We start from the raw sequence: 20,533 nt of genomic DNA on the forward strand, positions 1-20,533 counted from the left end.
ATGTGGTGCTGGGCATGGAACCTTGCCCACGACACCCTTGTGCCACTTTTATGGACTAAGTATTTCCAAGGTTGCTCATGTGTTCTGGGTACATGGGTCCAAGTAGCTGATCTCTTATGGCGTATGTCATGTGCATTAGAACACTATGTCTGTGAACCACGTAATTCATGGAAATTTTTGCAAAGATGCAAATGCCTTGCTTCATCCGAGAAAATCGGGGTGTCTACATGGAATAGTCATCCTATGTAATTTCTAAAAGCACCCCATTTTAAGGGAGTAAGTGGGACACCGTCAGAGGGCTCACAGAAAAGAAATGGATGGGACTCAAGATGAATCATCTTAATGCTTTATTGGAAGGTGGGACCCAAAGGCTAACACGGGATCTGAGGGCTACTGGGTTTTAATTGCATTCTCTAGCTCTTCTCCCTCCTCCAGTCTCCAACCAGGCACCTTCCTGCTGCTACCAGCTGCAATCCTCTCCTGGGAAGCGTTCCTTAGCCCTGGAGGCAGCTGGCCAACTTAGGGCTATGACCTCTGGCTTTTACCCCACAGAATCATTAGCTATACTGTCAGTGGCATGCAAAAGAGTGGTGTAAAAGAGACATGGACACATCTGCTGCTACATTCATTACAACAGAGTAACACAGGATGGATCCCAGATACCTGCATGGCGGATGTGAGAGTTAGCTTTCCTCTCCTCCTCAGAGATCAGGTCCATAGAGACCCCACAGCATCTCATCCTGAAGGTTTTTTTTGTTGTTGTTGTTGTTATTCTTTCCCATCCTCTCAAAATGCTCTTCTTTTTATCAAATAAGATCTCACCAAAAGGCCTCCTCATTTCTACCCTATTCAAAACGTTATTTTTCCCCCTGATAACATGCTGTCAGCATAGATTGGGTGGCCATCTCAGCTGAAGCCGGTTGTAAATTCCCGGCTTTCTACTGGTAACAGGCCCCACTTTTCATGAAACAGGGATGGCCCAAACACAGTTTGATTCAATCACTTCTCCAAGTGAATGAAAGGCCCAGTCGCTGCCTTTCCTTGAAATGTGTCCTCACAGGAACTGACTGGATAGATCTCCCTCACTCTCCAGCAATAGGGTTGCAGAAACAAAAACCCAATTTCTACGTAAACCTTACTTGGTACCTACCCACGACACAAAGGCAGTGTTGACAGAGATTTTGGTGAACACGGGAAACCTTGGTGTCGGGTCTCCAAGATCTGTACCTGTCCTAGTCAGGAGTCCATTTATTCACCTAATCCAGCAATCCTCCTTTTTTTCACGGTTTGTTTCTGCTCGCCTTATTCACACAGCTTTGCTGGACACCTGGCTACAAGGGCAGCAGATGACTCAAGTTACCTCAAATAGCTAAGGATTAAGCGTGAGGCCATGTGGGAAGGCAGGCTTGGCCACTTGGCCAGATCTCTCGGGAACACTGAAAACTCAGAGCTTTGACTGAGGCAAAAGGAGAGTACAAGCTCAGCGAAACAGGGCTAGGGTAGTACTGTGGCATAGAGAGGAGCTTCACAAGGCTGTTCCTCAATGTGGAACACAGCCGTCCTCAGAGTCAGCTAGGCCGTGACCTCTCTATGCAGAGGACAAATGAGATGCAAACTCACTTTGAAATCTAGGTGAGGTGATCGCCTTCAGGTGCCCAATGGGTCACTGGAAGAGCAGGCCTTGACTCTCTGTGTTGGATGGTGTCTATCAATAGGGATGTGAAGTACATAATCTAAAAGGAAGTGATGTTGATTTGGGGCCAGGGATTCAGTCTGGGGTCACTGGCCCTCTTGCTTTAGGCCTGTGGGAAAGTGTGTCAGTGTGTGTCAGAGAAGCTGCCTTATGGTGGCTGGGAAATGCCAGGAGGCATGTGTCCCAGGATCCCCTTCAGAAGCACACCCCAGTGACGTAACTTCCTTCTACTCAGCCACACCTACACAAGGTCCTACTATCTCCTATAGACTGGCTAGAAAGCCTTCAGCCTTATAGGTTTTAGGGAGTCATTTGAGATTCCAACCCTAACACTCTTGTATTTGAATTCCTTAGTCTAAGTCAGTAGTTCTCAACCTGTGGGTCACAACCCCTTGGGGGTTGAATGACCCTTTCACAGGGGTAGTCTGAGACCATCAGAAATAGCAGATATTTATAATTCATAACAGTAGCAAAACTACAGTTATAAAGTAGCAGCAAAAATAAGTGTGGTTGAGGGGTCACCACAACAGGAGGAACTGATTAAAAAGCCACACCATTGAGAAAGTTGAAAAGCACTGCTCTATGTTGTTTAGGGTCCAACAACTAAAAACAACTAAATCATAAAATCCTTTGCATTTTTCTATGGTTTAAATGTCTACTTGGAGTCTGGCAATCAATACCAAGATAAAGGTAAACATCATTCTTTGAAATTCTACCTAGAAAGTGACTGTCTACATCATTATCAATTTCCTAAAATAAAAAGTCTTTGGAAAGAAAAAATAACTATTTCTTAATAAATAATAAATGTTACTTATGATTCATTATATCAGTTTACACTTTGGACCACATGTTAATAAAGAGTAAGGTTATTGTCTTTAATTCAGTATTCTTGAAATATAAGTCAACAGTGACATCACACATATTTTCTTTACAGGGATTCAAAGAACAGTCAAGAACCATCCAAAATTAGTGATGACAGCACTATCTAGATACACAGATGTCACTGTTCTTCAAGGAGATGAAGCAGAATCAACTCTTGAATTAAGACAGTTTGCTGAACTTTGTCATTTTAACTTAGCATGCAAACATCCCTACATTTTCTTCTCTGTGGAATTCTCAATCACACCCTAAACCTGCCCTAGTGTCAACACTGAAGGATCAGTGCCACCAGGCCCTGCCAGGAAAACCGACTCAGTGTTCTGCTGTTGTAGCAAAGGTCGCCATGCTCGGCAATGTACTGATTCTCATAAGTCAGCCAAGCAAGGCATTTATTGGCTTCATGCTACTTGTGTTTGGATGGTGAAGCCTCATCCCACCAGTACAACCTCCTGCAGAACCAGAAGTGTGGTTGGAGGGAAGGATGACTGGCCTCCAGCTTTGAAATCCAGCCTTGATTATCTCCAGTGATGGCCCCACTGTTTTCCAACCCATCTAGAAAGTAAGTGTGGATGAGAAGAATGGCCTCTCTGGTTTTGACCTTTGACACTGAATGTGAGAACTCTGTAGTCCAGGCTGGCCTCCAGCTCATGGTGGTCCTTCTGCCTCACGCTCCAAATGCTGAGGTAAGAGACATGTGTGCCCCATGTCCCTAAACAGCTGAAAATAATGTTTTAAATATTGTTTTATCTCTAAGAAAAAGCAACAACGTATTTTTAATATTGAAAGCTATGTGACAATATAACTTCATTTCACACAAAAAGTGCCAGCCTAGTCTACAGACTTGGTTTTGTTTTGTTTTGTTTTGCATAATTAGCGTAGTCATGAGTGAGTGGCCTGTCAAACTATGGTCTCATGACAACAACCAGCAGAAACAACAAGCTTCCTGAATACCCTGAGAGCACTTGTTTGTAGTATCTCACTAAAATCAAGACAAAATTAAACTGTCCACCCTGAAAAATCTGGTTTTATATTCAGCCTAAAGCCACGTCTTTTGTTCTGCAGAAGGAAATTTCTTACAGTCAGACTCTCATGTTAACTACCTGATCATTCTGTGACCTCAGTTCAGGGCAGGCTGTCAGAGTTCAGCTAAAGGCAAAGCTCCTGAACCATAAGTCAGAGGCCACAAGGGCAATATGAGGAGGGAGAAGGATGGGAGAGGATGAGGGAGTGAGCCAGGGAGGATGGAAGGTGGGGTGGACAGTTTCATAACTATTACACAGATCCTTGGAGAGGAAAGTACACTCTGAGATCACCCGACTGCGCTCCTGCCTATTTGACACCCTTCACTCTCAGCAAACGATAGAGAGAACTCAGCACATTCAGCATACCTGGAGTCTTTACTTCCGTTAAACTTAACATTGATCTTTTCATGATAAGAGGCTACGTAGCAGGAATGACAAGAATCATTTCTAAGCTCAGTGCAATTTAAGTCCAGAAGAATTTGTTAGTTCCATAAGAAGAGTGTGGATACATACTTCTCAGGACATGGGTATGCTGCTTGCCCTGACCAGTGTCGAAAGGTGAATGTAGTAACTACAGCTGGGAGTTTGTACAATGAGCTCCAAGGAGAGTGCGTGCAAATGTGCCCATGAGTGTACTCTACAGAAGCATCACACCCACTCGGGATTTGAGCAGTATGCTGATCACCCCACATTAGAACATAGAGCCCCACTTCTGAGAAAACTGGTACATTGATATGAATATGCCCTTTAATCAACTATCAGAGGATAATGGCTGTGCAAGGGAATTTGGTCTCTTAGAATCTCTTATTAATTTTGGTACTTATTGGTACTTTTATTACTTTGGTACAATGTAGATGTGGTAGTTTGAATGAGATGTCCTCTATAAGCTTGGGGCATTTGGATAGTTAGTCACCAGTTTGGGGGAAGGTGGGGAGGATTAGGCCCCACATACTCCAAGCATCTTTGCCACTGCTTCCATACCCACTTCTACCCTCATGCAACTTTCCAACCACTCAGGGTCTTCAGGGATCCCCATCTCCACTCTTGAACATTGTACGAAATGGCTAATTGCCGATGGCTACTTTGAGTGTTCTAGACATTCACACAGTCCATCAGACTGTGAAATCCAGGGTTCCTATGAACCTGTGTCTAGAACAAGCCTGCTGAGAAATTAGGCATCAGGTTCAGCCCATAGACTGTTAGGGACCTTGTAACTAGCCGATCACACGTTTTCAATGATACTGTTCAAAGAACAGTGGGGACATTGGAAGTCACACAGTGATATGAATAGCAACCAGGAATGCTTCATTACTGGGTCAAACTGGATTAATATGTTGCTTTATTTAGGCTCTCTTTGAAACGGAAAACCTCCCAACCTTTAACTCGTGGCTTTTTATGACAGTGAGTTCGACTTCCCTTTGCCTCCTCATACCACAGACTCCATCTGCTTCTGAAATGAGATTGCTGCCAAGAGGCGTGAACCCAAACACTCTTTAATCAAAGTCCCACCTACATCAGGTCAGGGGAGAAAATTACACCATGAATGAGGCCTACATTACAGAGCAAACTCTAAATACATTCCCCACAACCTACACAGGCTATAGCTTACAGGGTGCAACTGAATGTCAAGGCAAAACCAAGGTAGGTGTTCCACTATTTATTCCCAAGATGTTTCTCCATTGGCCCTAGAGGGAATTCAACCATAATATAATGCACTTGTTTGGAGGAAAACTCCCTTGACTACCTTTCTTCAGCATAACATCCTGAAGGCCAGAGTGACCTGAACATTAGCAATCTGCAGCTCACACTTTCAAGCTTTTAGAAAAACCTTCCTCTGAGTTAGTGAATAATATAGCAACTGTATCTTTAATAAATACATTATTATTATTTATTTCAGAATAATTTAAACTCGGTATCAACAATTTTAAGTTCCTTATTAAAGTATTCAATATAAAATTACAGGATCTTACCCAGGACATACTTGTAGGGAGAAAGCATGGTTAGAGGTACTGCTAACCACACCACCTTGGGCATCGTCACAGGTAACACTAACCACGCCCACTTGGGGGCTGGACACAGGTGGGCGTGGTCAGAGTGATGTGGGAAAGGTTTAAAGGGTTGCTGGGTACTCATGTGGGCCCCTTTTTCCCTTGCTCCCTGCCTGCCGCCTGGCTAAGCGGTCTGTGTGAGTACTATTTCTTCATATACTACTCTTTATCAATCTATTTCTGGCTCCATATTGCATTACTATATCAAATGAGTTCAAACTATTGCCAACAAACCTACTGTGAGTAAATGTGTTCAAATGGACACAAAGCAACAGCTCGAGAACTCCATGGGCAGTTAACGTGATACTACCTTGTTGGAATATTTTGCAGCCTCCCACACAGAGCCCACTAAATGGGGATCAGACTCATAAAATGCTGATATCTGATCCAGGGCAACAATCAAGTTCATTGTTGTATTTCATAGGAAACTCAAGAGTTCATTTTAGCACCCTTTTCAGGCCACCTCCAGATTGCATTAGCATTAAATTTGGATAATATATACTTTCATTTCAGTGTAACAAAAGGTTTAAAAAAATCTAGCTGCTCTCAGGATGAGAAAATCTAGTCTTTTTCATAACTCGGTCAACTTTGCCATCTCTGAATGTTCAAGTTCAACAAAACGCATCAATCAAGAACCGATAGCAGTGAGACACTTACGCCATGATGCCTGAGAGATGGAACATCTCGGCTGTGATGTAGGACAAATAGCTGTAGAGGAAGACAAAAAGCGGCTCAATGACTCGGATGTTGTGTGTGAAACGGGTGGTGAAGGCCGCTATGAATCCCAGGAGGATGCCGATGAGCACCCCGCCAATTCCCACGACGAAGAAGTTCGCGATGCCCGCAAACACATCGACGGTGTGGATGGTCTTCATCTGGCAGAATGACTTGAACAGGTTGTACAGGACCTGGGGGAATGGCAAAGCACACTGTCAGTTCCTCCGGAGCCGGAGACAAGTGTGAGCATTTGATGTTAGAATTCCCAGCACCCTTGCAAATTCAGAGTTGGCCCTGAGGCCTGCATGTAACCTCAGGGAACAGAGACGGGTTGGGTGGGGGGTGATCTCAGAAACCAGCTGGCCATCAAACTGGGTTCAGCTTTGAGATCCTGCCTCTGTAAATAAGGTAGAGAGTGATGGATGAAGACTCCCAGTGTTCATCTTGGTCTTCCACATACAAACCCACACACATGTACATACATGTGCACATGCATACACACGAGAAGGAATCAAAATATTCCTCCTAGTTTTCCCTGTGACCACCCAGGGCACAGACAAAATCTTCTAAGAAGGAGATTTGTTCTGTGTCAGAGGAAATTACTGTGCAGTTATTTGTCATGTATAATAACACTGTGGCTTTAAATAAACAGAATCTTTGGCAAAAAGTGTCTTGGTCTCTTGTCAGATAAACTACTATAAAAAGGAAAAAGGAGAACATTGCAAAGCTATCACCAAATTATTCCTGAAACATTATTTTTTTCCAGCTACCACCTGGAAGGATATTTTAAAATATTCGCTTGCTTGCCATACCCTGCTCATATTGCTGTTGCTCAGAAGCCATGTGCCATAGAGAAACTTATCATTCTATTGTGAAAATACATTTACCTTGCAGGGTCCTACCAGAGAGTCATAATATGGAGCAGGCACACCTTTAGTGCCGGTACCCCATGGAAGGATTCCTCCTTCCAGAAAACTCATCTTCACTCACACCCCATCCCCTTGTTCTAGCTACATATGCAGTGTGCCCGGGATAATGGAAAGTACCAAGGATGTTTGTAAAAGTGAAGATGCCATATATACTTGGAATGTGAACCTGTCTGGTGTCTATGTGTTATACCTTCACACACACTTTATGCTTGTAACACAATGGATCCACTCCTGTTTGGTTTTTTTGCAGTCTTGATTTAATTGAGATTTCAAGAATTCTACTCACTTCATGTTCATGGGCAGTATGTTTCTACCCATGTGTGGAAGCCTCAGCACCACATGGGAAGGGAAGGACTGACTTTGAAGGTTCATCACTTTCCCCCACAGATGGAGAGTCAAGGTCAGCTCAAACACGTTTCCTGAATTGTTTCCACTCTGGAATTTACCATTAAGGGGCATTCAGAATTTTTGAAAGCCAACTTGTGAGGACGTTGGACACAAGGGCTGATATGTACTTTCATTTGACTTCTAAGAAAGTCAAAATTTTCTAAAATCAAGTGACAAGAAATGTCAGAGGTGATGTTAGAAGGCAGGTTTTCTGACCTGCATAAGATGTTCAATGTTCAGCATGGGCACATGAGGCAGCTACCTCCTGATAAGCAACCCATGTCCCAGTGAATGCCCCACCACTGCCTCCACCTTCTTTACAGAGTCTACTTCTCACGGGCATGGCAGAACTATTTTCCTCCTTCCTTCTGAATTACCAGCACCAATGTGCTGCCCAGTGGAGGCACCAATTCCTGCTTTCAGTCCTAAGTTTGCTACAGGATCCAGTTACGGTGGCAGCTCTGTGTCACGCCCCTGCCTGACAGGGTTTAAGAGGTAACATACTAATCTCCTGCCTCCAAATTGACAAAGACAAAGGTGACAGCCACCGTTGTCTCAGAAGCAGCTTTTCTCAATGCTCTTTTTCTTCCAGGGCATTTCTCATTGAGTGTTCAATGGGAGGCCAGTTCAGTTTTTTTTTTTTTTTTTTTTTTTTTTTTTTTTTTTTTTTTTTTTTTTTTTGCACAAATTACCTCCCTCTAGCTCCACTCAGACACTGTAGTTCTGGCCTGTACTCTACCAGATCTGCTGTGTCTGCCCCCAGCCTGCACCAGTGAGCCCATATCTCTCTGTCTACCCTACCTATTGTGATTTTCCATTTCCATTCCCAAGAGTCAAAGTCTTTGATTGCCTGACTTTGGGAGGGCCTGATAGTCTCAATATACATGGATCTTGCTCTCCCTCTCATTCTTCCTTTCTTTCCTCCTCTCCCCCTTCCTCTCTCCTTCCCTCCCTCCCTATCCTGATTTACTGTTTTCCACAATACCCTTAAAAGTCAGGAGCAGAATTTCCCCACCATTCTATAAAACATGCCATATGTCCCCATTCCTGCCTATGCTTTCCTTTCATGGCATTTTCCTTGATGAAGACAAGCTCTAACCCTGGGAACTGTCTTCCAAGGTATCATTACTCAAGCTGCGGTTCTTCCCAGAAGCCCTCATGGATTCCTACAGCCTTTGGGTATTGTCCTTTCCTCTGACCTGCAATACACAGACCGACCCCCAAACCGCATAGCCCTTTGCCATTTTGTGCTTGCTGCCTTCCCCGTGAATATGATGTTCCCCCCAACAAGGCAAGAAAAGTTCTTCCCAGAGGAAGCCAGGAAGAGTCTGCTCCTCCTCCACTCTCCCTCCATGCATCACACTGACAGGACCACATGGGGAGCTTGCACATGAAAATTGTTATTAACAGAGCTACACAGTCATGAGACCCTTTCAAAACTGTTTTCCCAGCCACTCACTCAACACATCCAATATATCAAAGGGTGTCCTGCTTCAAATATTGCTCTAAATATTGAAAGAGAGAAGCTGAATCAAAGGTGTACTACATTTGGGCAATGGACAGAAGGTCCAGTTTGACCAGTTCACTGCCAAAGATGCCAGTGCCATGCTGGATGGAATGACAAGGTCTAAGCAGTATCTGAAAGTCTCCATAAGCTCCAACTTGCTTTATGCTTAATCTCATGCAACTAGCTATAACCACATAGATAGTTCATTTAAGTTAAATTCTTTAATTTTATATGAGGTAGTCTACACCAAAAAGAGTTTTAATTTACATATGTGTATATTGTGTACTTGTAAATAATGATGTGTGTGAGACAGAGAGAGAAACAGAGACAGAGAGAGAGAGAGAGAGACAGACAGACAGACAGACAGACAGACAGACAGACATATCTCAGGTGTTGGCCAGAAAGTTGACATGTATTTTTAAGAAATTAAAACACCAGTGGCACCTCTCTAATAAATTAATAATAGGCCAGTGTGATGGCTGAGTGCTCTCAGGCTTGTCATATAATCTAAGGTCCATTTGTTATGAATATTTAAATATGCATTGTGCAGATTATGAATTAAAGGAATTCAATTTGGATTTAAAATGCGCAGTGATTAAGTTAAAATGTATAAAATGAATTAAACAAATACAGTTTTTTATTCCAGAAAAATAGCATGCAGCTCACCCTGCTATAAAACTCGAAACAATTATTTTATATCATGAATTTCAGATAATTCTGTGATTTGCAAGTTCAAATTGGGCACACAATGTTCCATGCTTTCTTTCCTTCAGTGGAATTCCACCCCATAGCCCACGATAACTTACCACCAAGATACATGACTAACTTCTGTCTTCCAAGACAACTGTCCTTGACCAACCCTATCTACAGGTAGCTAACTGGGAAACATTCCAGGAGGTTCCTTCGGTCTTCCTGGAAACATTGTAAGGACACTCAGTGGCTGCACTATGTTCTAGGCATGATATTAGACCATGTGAGTATAAGTCAGTTTGTTACAGACCACTATGGAAAAGCAGGATGTCTCTGATATCTCTGATATCTAGGATCCTGGACAGTCTTTGGACTTGAAATATTTTCATAAAAATATCAAAACGGTTTCTATGAAAATACTAAAAATCAGTTTTAGCTTTTCAATGGTGTGCCATTTCTCTACTTGACTCTGATTTACCTTACCCTTTGATGATAGCATGGTGAATTTGGTCTGTCACTACTAAATTAGATCTCGCTCGTGCTTTGGAAGAGTTTTGTGCTAGGATTTCTTCCCCTTGACCTTTCTCTTTTTTTCTTTCTTTTTTCCTTGAGTTACAAACAAGATTGAATTACATGACAATCCCAGTTCCCTTCTCCCTCCCCTCCTCCCCTACCACCCCCCCCCAACTAAAACCCTACCTATCGCATATCCTTTCTTCTAATCTACACCTGACTCAACCTTTCTGCTTCTGGTGAACTGATGTAACACAGCCTTGCTCTGATTTACTGGCATCCCTCAATCTTCAACTCCCGGTGACGCTGTATGTGTGGCTATAAACGTCATGATCCATGTGTTCACACTTTTCATATCCCACAAATTACTGAAACCTCTCCCAGTGTTAAGACTCTGGATCTTAGGTAAAATGCCCCAACTCTGTCCTTGGAAGGAATCTGGCTAGAAGACAACGGTTTACACTATTACTCTAGTTGTTCCTAATATGGATCTGGTTCAGCACAATATTTAGTCAGTGAGAAAAACATTAGGGATTGTATTATTTGCCACAGGTGAGCAAGCCTGGGAGGGACAATTCTAATATTCCATGAGAGTATGTTTTGAGGGAGCTTTCAAGCCAAGGCATGGTCTTCCACAGGAAACCATTAGGCTGTCCTGACTTACCGGGTCTGGCTATGGACAGGAGCTTTATCCAGGGGCTTCCTCTGTCCCTACCTTGCCTTCCCAGGGGCAGTCATCTATCTCCCTCCACAGCACAGCTCACGGCTGTGCATCCTTGGGAGCAAGAGTAGGATGTGTCTCTGTATCCCCCACTGCAATTGTACACTTGGAATAGTGAGTTAGCCAGATCCCTTCCTGAAACCTAACTGGATGAGGCATCTTCTGAGTGATAGGAAGGCCATAGAAACTGCATGTGGTTCTGAAACCAACCTAACTTTGCTGAGATCCCTTATAAGGAATCCAGCAAGGTGTTCTTATTCCTTACAGTTTCTCTCCAACAATTCCACAATCACAGGCTAGCAGTCTTCTCCAGCAAGGGTAAAATTAACATATAAATATAAGTCCCAATGGAATACCTGATGCCTGAGGAAATTAGAGTAAGTCATCAAATGTCTTTACTGTTATGCAGTTTCCTAGTTAAAATTTAATATTGAAAGTTAATGACAAATCACTGTTAATAAATAATAGAATATGTGAATTAAGTTTTGTTGTTGAGTAAGTTAATTTGTTGTCTTAAAAATATCTTAGAAGCTATCAAATTGTTTTCTCCATAATAATGTCCAGCTGGAGTTAATGGACATCCTTCCAGGCAAAAAGAATATTTTATTTAGTTCAAGGATCCGGTTTTGCAGTAAAGTATAACAGAGAATCAGGCTTCTTTCCATGCACACTGTCAAATGAGTCATGAATAACATTTGAAGGGTAAAAGCTAATAGGGATAGTGCTGAAAGTTAGGTGAGCACGCCTTAATCTGTCCACATCAGTTTCGTCTACAAAGAGGTAATACCTTTTTCATAGGTTGGCTAAGGAGCTGATCGTGGGAGAAGCATTCATTAAGAGTTTATGGCTGCCATTCCTATCACCCTTAAGCCTCACTAGGGCCAACTGGTTTACCAAGCCAGGATCATTGGACTGTAACTACCAAAGAGTGAGCTCTGTAAAGGTCCCTGGATCAGGGGAGGCTCTTCCTTGTCTACCCCACCACCCCTTGCCTGAGTTCAGAAGGCAAGGTGGAAGTAAATTCTGCTAACGTTAAGATCACAGCTGCTTTTGATTCTATGTGTGGCATTTAAGAGAGAATGAAAATAATTAATGCTTTGTAAAAATAAAAATCTGCCCATGGGAAGATGATGAGGGCCAGGGGTGTTCTGGTTTAGTAGAAGCAGAAAGTGTCTGTGTGAGAAAAGATTTCTCTACAGCCATCAACAGCAGTCACACTGCTCCCAGAGAGAACGTTCCCTAGTCGACATCACTTCACAAGTGTTGTATGTGAGCAAATATTATATATGTATTATACATATTATATACGCTAATGGCATCACTTCCCCAAGAGAGAATTTTCCCTAGTTAGTATCACTTGACAAGTGTTGTATATTAATATATATATATATATATATATATATATATATATGCATTATATATACTAGTGTCATCACTTTTCACAGGGATCTTAGATCCCCTGAATTATTATCAAAGACCATTATGTTTTAAAAAAACTTCACAGAGGTAAACCATCAGAGATACAAAGCCTACAATCATGTTTATGCTCCTTAACCTTGTATTTGTGCTTTGTATTTTATGAGGGTGCCAGCTGTACACTCTGTGGGGCCCAGTGCAAAACGAAATAAAGAAGCTAATTATACCATAATAAATAAGATATACGTAATTAATTAAAATGTGTATTAAGAATTTAAAGGTCACAACATATGCTCATCAATCAAAATGAAGGACTCTGATATTATGAAATATGTACTCAATTTCCCCTACCCTCCCCAGACACAAAATTGCTAAACTCCTTAGACTCTCTTCTGTGACAAGTGTCTTTGCAAGCTAATGACTGGTTTGGTGGCTGGCAGATTCAGCAAGATGAGGTCTGCTCACTGGAAAGAACAAGGCAAAGTTCAACACTTGAGACTTTCCTTCTCATCTTCCAACCTCATGGTTGGAACATGATGATAAGGGTGGAAGGTAAAATTAATAACCTATGGCCAATGATGAAATCAATCATGCCTGTGTTAAAAGAATACAAAGGGACATATTCAGAGGGTTTCTGGATAGCTGAACATGTGGGAGTTTGATATGAAGCTTCATGCCTTTTTGCCTGATACACCCTCCATCTGTATCTTTTGCAGTATCGATATAACAGACCAGTATACATGAGCTTTGCGAGCTACTCCAGCAAGAAGGTGTTGTGAAGACTCTTATTGTACATTAGGCAATATCACAAGTCAAGGGAACTGAGGTTTGCAGTTACCATCTGAAGATGGGCAAGAGACAGTCTGGGGGACAGAGGCCTTAGCCTGTATGCCTGACACTATCTCTAGATAGACAATATCAGAAATGATTTGACATAGAGGGAAGTTAGCTGATGTGGGGAAATGCTTCCCCACATTAGATGTTACATCACCTTGTCAATGTACAGCAAGAGAACTTGCTTGGTTATTCACTCTACAACCAAGTGATGTGGTTTTAAGATGCAAGTGATGTGGTTCCCACATACTCAGTGATGTTCCAGGCACTTGTTTACTACTCACCACAGTGACAGCATCGTTGAGCAGAGACTCGCCAAAGACCAGGATATACAGCTGCTCATTGACGTGAATGTTCTCAAAGACAGCAAGCACGGCCACGGGGTCCACAGCTGAGATCAAGCTGCCAAAAAGCAGGTTCTGGAGCAGCGTGATGTCACTGAGGCCAAATGCCTCAATCTGGCAGATGCCAAACAAAGACACCCCAATGCCAATGGAATTCCACAGTGTGCCTACCACAGCATACCAGAAAATGGTGCCAAAGTTCTCAAAGAAGGGGCGAGTGGGCATGAAGTAGCCAGCATCCAGAACGATGGGTGGGAGGAGATACAGGAAAAACACATCTGTCTTCATGGCTGGGGGAGACTTTTCGTCAACACCAAAGATAATCCCACCTAGCAGAAGTCCAACCATTATGAGAAGGCAGCTCTCAGGCACGATGGTGGGCAACTTGTGATAGAGGTGGAAACCTGGGAAGGAGAAGGGCAGAGTCTGGGTTATTCAGGAGTTGGGAGAAGTCTCCAAGTCCCCATAGAAACGGTGGGCCTAACTTCAAAATCTCCCAGATCGCTGGAATTGGCTTCTAGCTTGGAAAATGGCCCACTTTGAACAGGTTACATTTACATACGTGCAGGAAATACTATTGAGGTATTAATTGAATTTTAAGCCAGGAATCCAATTCTAAGTTACCCATTGTTTACATGGCACAATGTGGGGGTTCTATACCTTTATTACACTTTCCTTAAATCCTGGGAGTATGGAACTGGAATAAAACAATGCAACTTGTATGTATGTGGTAAGACATGGTCCTGTGTGTGCCAGCACACCTAGTAGTGGGAATACCGGTACACATTTCTTCTTAGGCTTGTGCAATCAGCATTCCCCTCCCTTTTCTCTAGCACAGACTTCTGTTCAGGTGTTCTCTATAGTAGAAGCACACCAGGATCCTCCATGGAGAAGGAGGTAGCTATTTGTTTTCCTTCCTTCCTTTCCCTCCCCTGAGGCTCCTCTGCAGGCCAGAGGCTACCTCCAGTGTTGCTCCTCAGGAGTGAGCTGTCTACACTTGCTTTGTTTTTGTTGTTGCTATTGTTGTTATTTTAGTTTTGAGTTGAGACTGGGTCTTTAGCTAGCAATGACTTAATCTGGCCAGTGCATCCTAGACATTTGTAAACTGCCCAAGCTCTGATACTACAAACACATGCCAACACACCCAGAGATTTTCCTGGGTTCTGATAATCAGTCCTTATGTTTTTACAGAAAGCACTTTCTTAATGAAGAAGCTATGCCCTGCCTCCAGCCCCAAAGAATACAATTTTATACTGAATACAATTTGATTCTGTTCAGAACATCTTCAGCTGTAACAATTCACTTCATCTGACCAAAACTCTAGCAGGAAGGCAAGGGAGTTATTTTTATGCTTTTGAAAGCTGAAGTGACAACCAAGGCTCAAAGCCACCCAGGGTAACACCAAAGTGGTTGGGTCACAAATCATCTTTGAGATTACTACTGCTTTCTCTGCTGTTGATTAAAAAATTAGAAATTTCTTTACCTTAAATCCTTTCATTTTAATCCCAGGTATGCTTAATCCTTAAGAGACAACTGATGCAACTCATTGGGATGTGTTAAATAAACTGATGAAGGGGGTATACACACCATGAATTCCCCCATCTGGAAAAACCCCCAAACAAGTGGGGAAACAGGTGTATGCATGAATTACTCCAGTCCAATAAGAGGTAGGCTAAAGTCCCAAACAAGAGCCAGGTAACTACAGAGGAGGAAGATTCTGCTAAGAAAAATACCAAGAAGGAGCCAGTACTGTGCAGATATCAAAGACTAAACTAGACAGGCATAGAAGCCTGCCAAGAAAGGAAGGATGGGAAGGGAATAGTGATCTCCTCCTCTGTGCCAGAGCCCAGTGTGCTTTTAACATAGAGAGTACCTGAGCAGAGGCTGTGGTAGTTAAAAAAGGAGAGCCTATAACAGTACATCATCCTGAGACCCTCATATACTTTTGAATGGAAGCAGAATTTGAAAAGGCTGTGGCTTGAATCTCCTCCCAATTTCAGTACAACAGAGTGAAGAGGCGGGGACTTGGAGAGGCGATTACGGCAGTGAAATTTAAACCAGGAACAGGATATACTGGACTGCCTCAGCAATGATGGTCTATTGAAGCCAGCACTGAAGCAACAGGAAACTTCAGGGGATTATGATGATGGCAATACTGGTGCAAAGATGACCAGAAAGTCACCATAGTAACAGAAAATGAGTTCAGATTCCCGGGTGCAAGGTGTTCTGTGTTACCCTTCTGATGACCAAATGTATGCTGCTCTGCCCCTGCACTGGCAAACAGGATGGAGACACTGCCCTTTGGCACCCCTTCCCTAGGCTCAGTAACTCCTTTGTCCCTGTTCTTCTACCTCATTTCTTTTCACACACACAGTCAATCAGATGCCTACCTGCATCTATAGGATACAGTGCCCTTGATAGTGAGACTTGTCCAAATAGGAACACTGCTCGGTCTTTGAGACCCTCAAAACTCAACCTGTGGCCCAGGATGTCAGGTTCCTTCTCCCTCAGTACTCCAGACAGGAATTTTCTCCTGCTCCTGTTTCCTGCCCTGTGAAACTCACCAGTTCTGAGATCTACTCTCTCTGTGAATGAACTTGTTCTAGGAAGAGGTCTCCCATAATGTCCAGTAGACTCCATCCTTCCTCCCTTGCCCTTCTGCCTTCTGCCATGTGAGAGTGCAGCAGAGAGACTGTCACTAGAGACCAAGAGTTGGCACCTTGCTCTTAGACTCCCAGTGTTCAAAGAGCATGAGAAAAGTGATGTCTTCTCTTTCAAATTGACCACTCTACCAGACTATGGTATTATTGAAATAGCAGGAATAGTCTAAGACAGAAAATTGTCAAAACTATAGGACAAGGGAGAGTATGGAAGTGACAGAATACATTCCCAGAGACTCATAGTCACAGTTGTTTTAGTAAGTGAAACTATTAAAAACAAGGCTAAAACCACAGCATGAAATACTCCATGAGCTGAAGCAATAGTATTCGGAGGAATATAAAATACTAATTTCTACACAATAAAGTGAACATCTGTATGTGGGGTATTCAAGACATCTATTGTTGGTTGTTTTATTACGATGACTCAGCAGGCTGCAGTAATAAGTGGAATTAATGTAGCCAATGGGTACAGCTGTCCTCTGCCCATGACCTCTGGCTGGCCCACTGACCTCATTGTCAAACAGAATAAAAAGTTCTCCAAAATCTCCATCTTTGTATCTCCCTGCTTGCTGCCTCCTTTCACAGCCAGCATTTCCTGTATGATAAGAACATGCCAATAATAGCCTCCTGGGCTACCCAGGATCCAAACCCAATCCATTCCCTTCTGGAACTCAGTCTTAAGCTGAAGGTTCCTTGCCACGGGCCTCCAAAGTTGCCACATTGGACTACTGTCCCAGCCTGGAATGCAGCTCTCCCACTCTCAGCATGTGTTGATGGTTGCATGGCTAGACAGACTCCTCTTACTCATTTGAGACAGTGAAATATATACCTCCCAGGTAAACATCTTCAATGATAACTGCATTGTTGACTGCACAACACAGCACTGTTCATGCAACATAGCCAGTGCCCCGGAATTTAGCTGCCTTCTCTGGTTCATAGGAAAAAGCAAGACAAAGCAATTGTAATAATATGCAGACAAACATAATGAACCCTAGAGGCAAAGTGGAACTGGAGGAGGCCTGTTTTCAGAGACACCCACTCCTGTTCTTGGTGTTTCATTTTCCTTCACTAACTCACACTGGGGAACCTGGGGCTCTCTAATTGTAGAAAGCACCTTCCAAGGCCCACGAGTGGAGGATGGGAAACTGGACATATGGACTGAAGCAAGGGACCAAGAGACAGAGTTCGTACCCATGTAAGCCAGATGGCAAAGTCTGCCAGGTTCATGCAATGTGCCAGGTTCTAACCAATAGCCAATAGGAAGCAGTGATGGAGAAGCAAATAGAACATAGCAAAATAAATGTGAATGAAGGGAGTAACAGAACCAGCAAGAGGACAGAGGACCAAAGAGGAGGGAGGAAGAATACTGGAGGAAAATCAATTGAAGGATGAATTCAGGAATGAAGAACATCAAACAGGAATTCTCGTGAGTTGACAGAGAATTTATATTTTAAAAAATCTTTTCTCCTGTGTTTCTGAATGCTTATCAAAATGGACCCGAGTGACCCTCTCCTGAAGTAAGACAGTAGCTACTAAATCTGTCCAGTTGTTCTGTGATCAAGAAGGGATTAAGTAAGTCCTGTCACGGGAGTCCTCAGGGTAGTGCCCTTCAGGGAACATAAGCAGAGGCATGAAGAGCACAGAGTGACACTCAGCTAAGAGTGTCAGGTAAGACTTTGTGTTCCCATGCCTATGCTTTTGTGAGCACCTGAAGTCAGCTAATCCACAACATGGATAGTTTCCTTTTAATCAGCTTCTTAAATATCATTGTTCGCAGAAAAAGAAAATCACCATTGGCAAATGGATACACAGTTGTTTCTCTCCTCGAGTATTTTGAGAAGATGAAATCAACTTTAATAGACAGGAGTGTCTATGCCTGAGTGGTCAGCCCACTTAATATTATCAAGAAACGTTTTCAGTCACTGGAGAGAAACACCAAATGAAATTGTTGATGACTTATATGAGGCAGATAGGAGCTACTACAGAGACAATGCTGTTGGGGTTCAGAGAGTGGCCGAGCTTTTCAACACAGTTCCAGAGAGTACATATTTTTAGCTTTCAGACCATATTTTAGTTTGTCTCTACAGCGCAAATGAAGCGACTGATTGTTGGTAAGAGCAAAGTGAATGCCCATGGCCCTGTTCAATGAAACTTGATTCACGCACATTGAAACTAGAATTCCACACATTTCCACAGGCTGCCATGTTCTTATTTAGATTTGGCTTAAATCTTTTGAAAATTTGAAAAACATTTTCAGCCCACAGGCAATACAAATGCAAACCGTGGGCCATATTTGGACTCCAGGCTGCTATGTCTTCACCTACCCAGGTGCAGCCTATTCGTATTTCCTGGTAACTTCTGTTTATTGTTTGAGGGGCATTGTACTTCTTTTCATTCAATTTTTATTACCAGCATATAAAACTCTGCAATGATAGTGCCTTAAATTTTTATTGTTTTATTTTTATTGTAACAAATCTCAGTGGGCGAACAGAAGACTCACATAAAAATACAATGTAAAATACTCCTCCCCAGGAGTAACATGAATTTCATTTCTTTCTACACACAAGTGTGGAAAAAATCTGAGTTTAAAAACTTAACATCTGCATAAAAGTAAAATCACTGAGATTAATTTTCTCACTGTAGCAACAATAGCCTCATTATCAAATTCTGGGAAGAGGGTAGAGACAGAAACAAAATGAAATAAAAAACCAGGAAGCTTCCAGATAGCAGGATCCATCATCAAATAGCAACAATGTAAAAGTCTGAATCAGGGAAAATCATAGAAAATAACCTAAAAACCAGAAAATAAAAACCAACCAGGCCAACCACACAGTTGCAACCAGCTCAAGGTAGGTGGATAGACACACACACACACACACACACACACACACACACACACAGAGTTGAGATCAGCTCAAAATGGTTAGGTGATTAACAGAAGAGAGCAGTCAAGCCCTCAGGAAAGCACATTAGCATAAGCTAAGACTAAGGATGGATGCAAATGTTCTAATTTCATTTTATTTTTGTTCTACATTCTAAAGGGGATTGAAAAATATATAGTAGCATCTATTGGATCAAAAATATTTGCCAAGCACTGGATAAACACAGGACAATTCCATGTGGGCACTAAGGAGGCTCTGTGCAATGGTCATGGATGCCTGGTCCAGCACTACGACTGGGGTGGTGTAGCCTTAAAGTAAGTGATTTCTAAGTAAATCATGCCTTCTTGACCAAGAAAAAAAGAAAAGAACATGGAATAAATACTATGGAAGTTTGTTTTAGGTATTGAGAGGAATAAACAGGGCCATCTACACCTAAAATACATTTATTTTTAAAGTATCTCTATATGCCAACTAAATACATACTTCCAGAAACAGAACTGCAATAAGCAATTAGCCAGAAAGAACAAACAAAATAGTAGCTTGACTTTTTAAATCAGATATTCCAACAAATTCTTATCATAATATAATTCAAGTAAAGACTAAGTAAAATGTATTTCTGAAAGTAAATTATATTAAGTAAACTGGTAACTCAAATAGTTAAGGCATTAGACAAATAAATAATGTACAAAATACATAGAATTCAATGAATAAAGCAGAATTAACTGAACATATTAAAACTTTTTACCACCAGGAGTGTAGACTTGTTGTAACGTTTAGTCGTAAGCTAAGGCTGAAAATGAATTTAACAATCAACCCATCAAATATAATATAGCTCTATATACAAAGGCTTCTTCTGATTGAGTGCTCCACCTATGGGTTTACAAAACACTCATCATAATAAAATGATTGCAAAATCTGAAAATATAAATGAAACATCAAACATTGTTGAAAGTGTGCTGTTTAATTTTTCCAGGTGACTGGATCTCATAGAGGAAAGTGAAAGCTAATTAATTCTCCCTCCAGATGGACTTTAGAAAGGGACAAAGACAAGAATTGAACCCTTAATCACAGATTTATTGAGCACCTTCTGTAGCTAAGGATTGCACAAGTCTGATCACATATGTACCATTTATTCAGGGAATGTATCTCTGTCCAACAGATAAGATGTGGCCTTAATCTCATATGAAAGAAGAAAGAGCATGATAAATGTCACCACAAAGGAGATACAGCAAGTACTAGAGAAGCAGGGGGAGAGAGCAACTCAGATGAATACCCTCAAGAAAACATCATG

General features: G+C 42.1%; 1 protein-coding gene across 1 annotated transcript in view; it reads right to left on the reverse strand.

The window, feature by feature from the left end:
* Slc9a2 (solute carrier family 9 member A2) overlaps positions 1–20,533 on the reverse strand; it is a 78,186-nt gene that overhangs the window by 32,011 nt on the left and 25,642 nt on the right. The window contains exons 2-3 of the mRNA XM_027386747.2: positions 13,641–14,104; positions 6,300–6,550 (exon numbers count right to left, since the gene is read on the reverse strand). Of these exons, the coding sequence (XP_027242548.1) occupies positions 6,300–6,550; positions 13,641–14,104 (715 nt within the window). The remainder of the gene's footprint in view (positions 1–6,299; positions 6,551–13,640; positions 14,105–20,533) is intronic.

This window comes from Cricetulus griseus (genome assembly GCF_003668045.3).
Source record: "Cricetulus griseus strain 17A/GY chromosome 1 unlocalized genomic scaffold, alternate assembly CriGri-PICRH-1.0 chr1_1, whole genome shotgun sequence".
Taxonomy (NCBI): domain Eukaryota; kingdom Metazoa; phylum Chordata; class Mammalia; order Rodentia; family Cricetidae; genus Cricetulus; species Cricetulus griseus.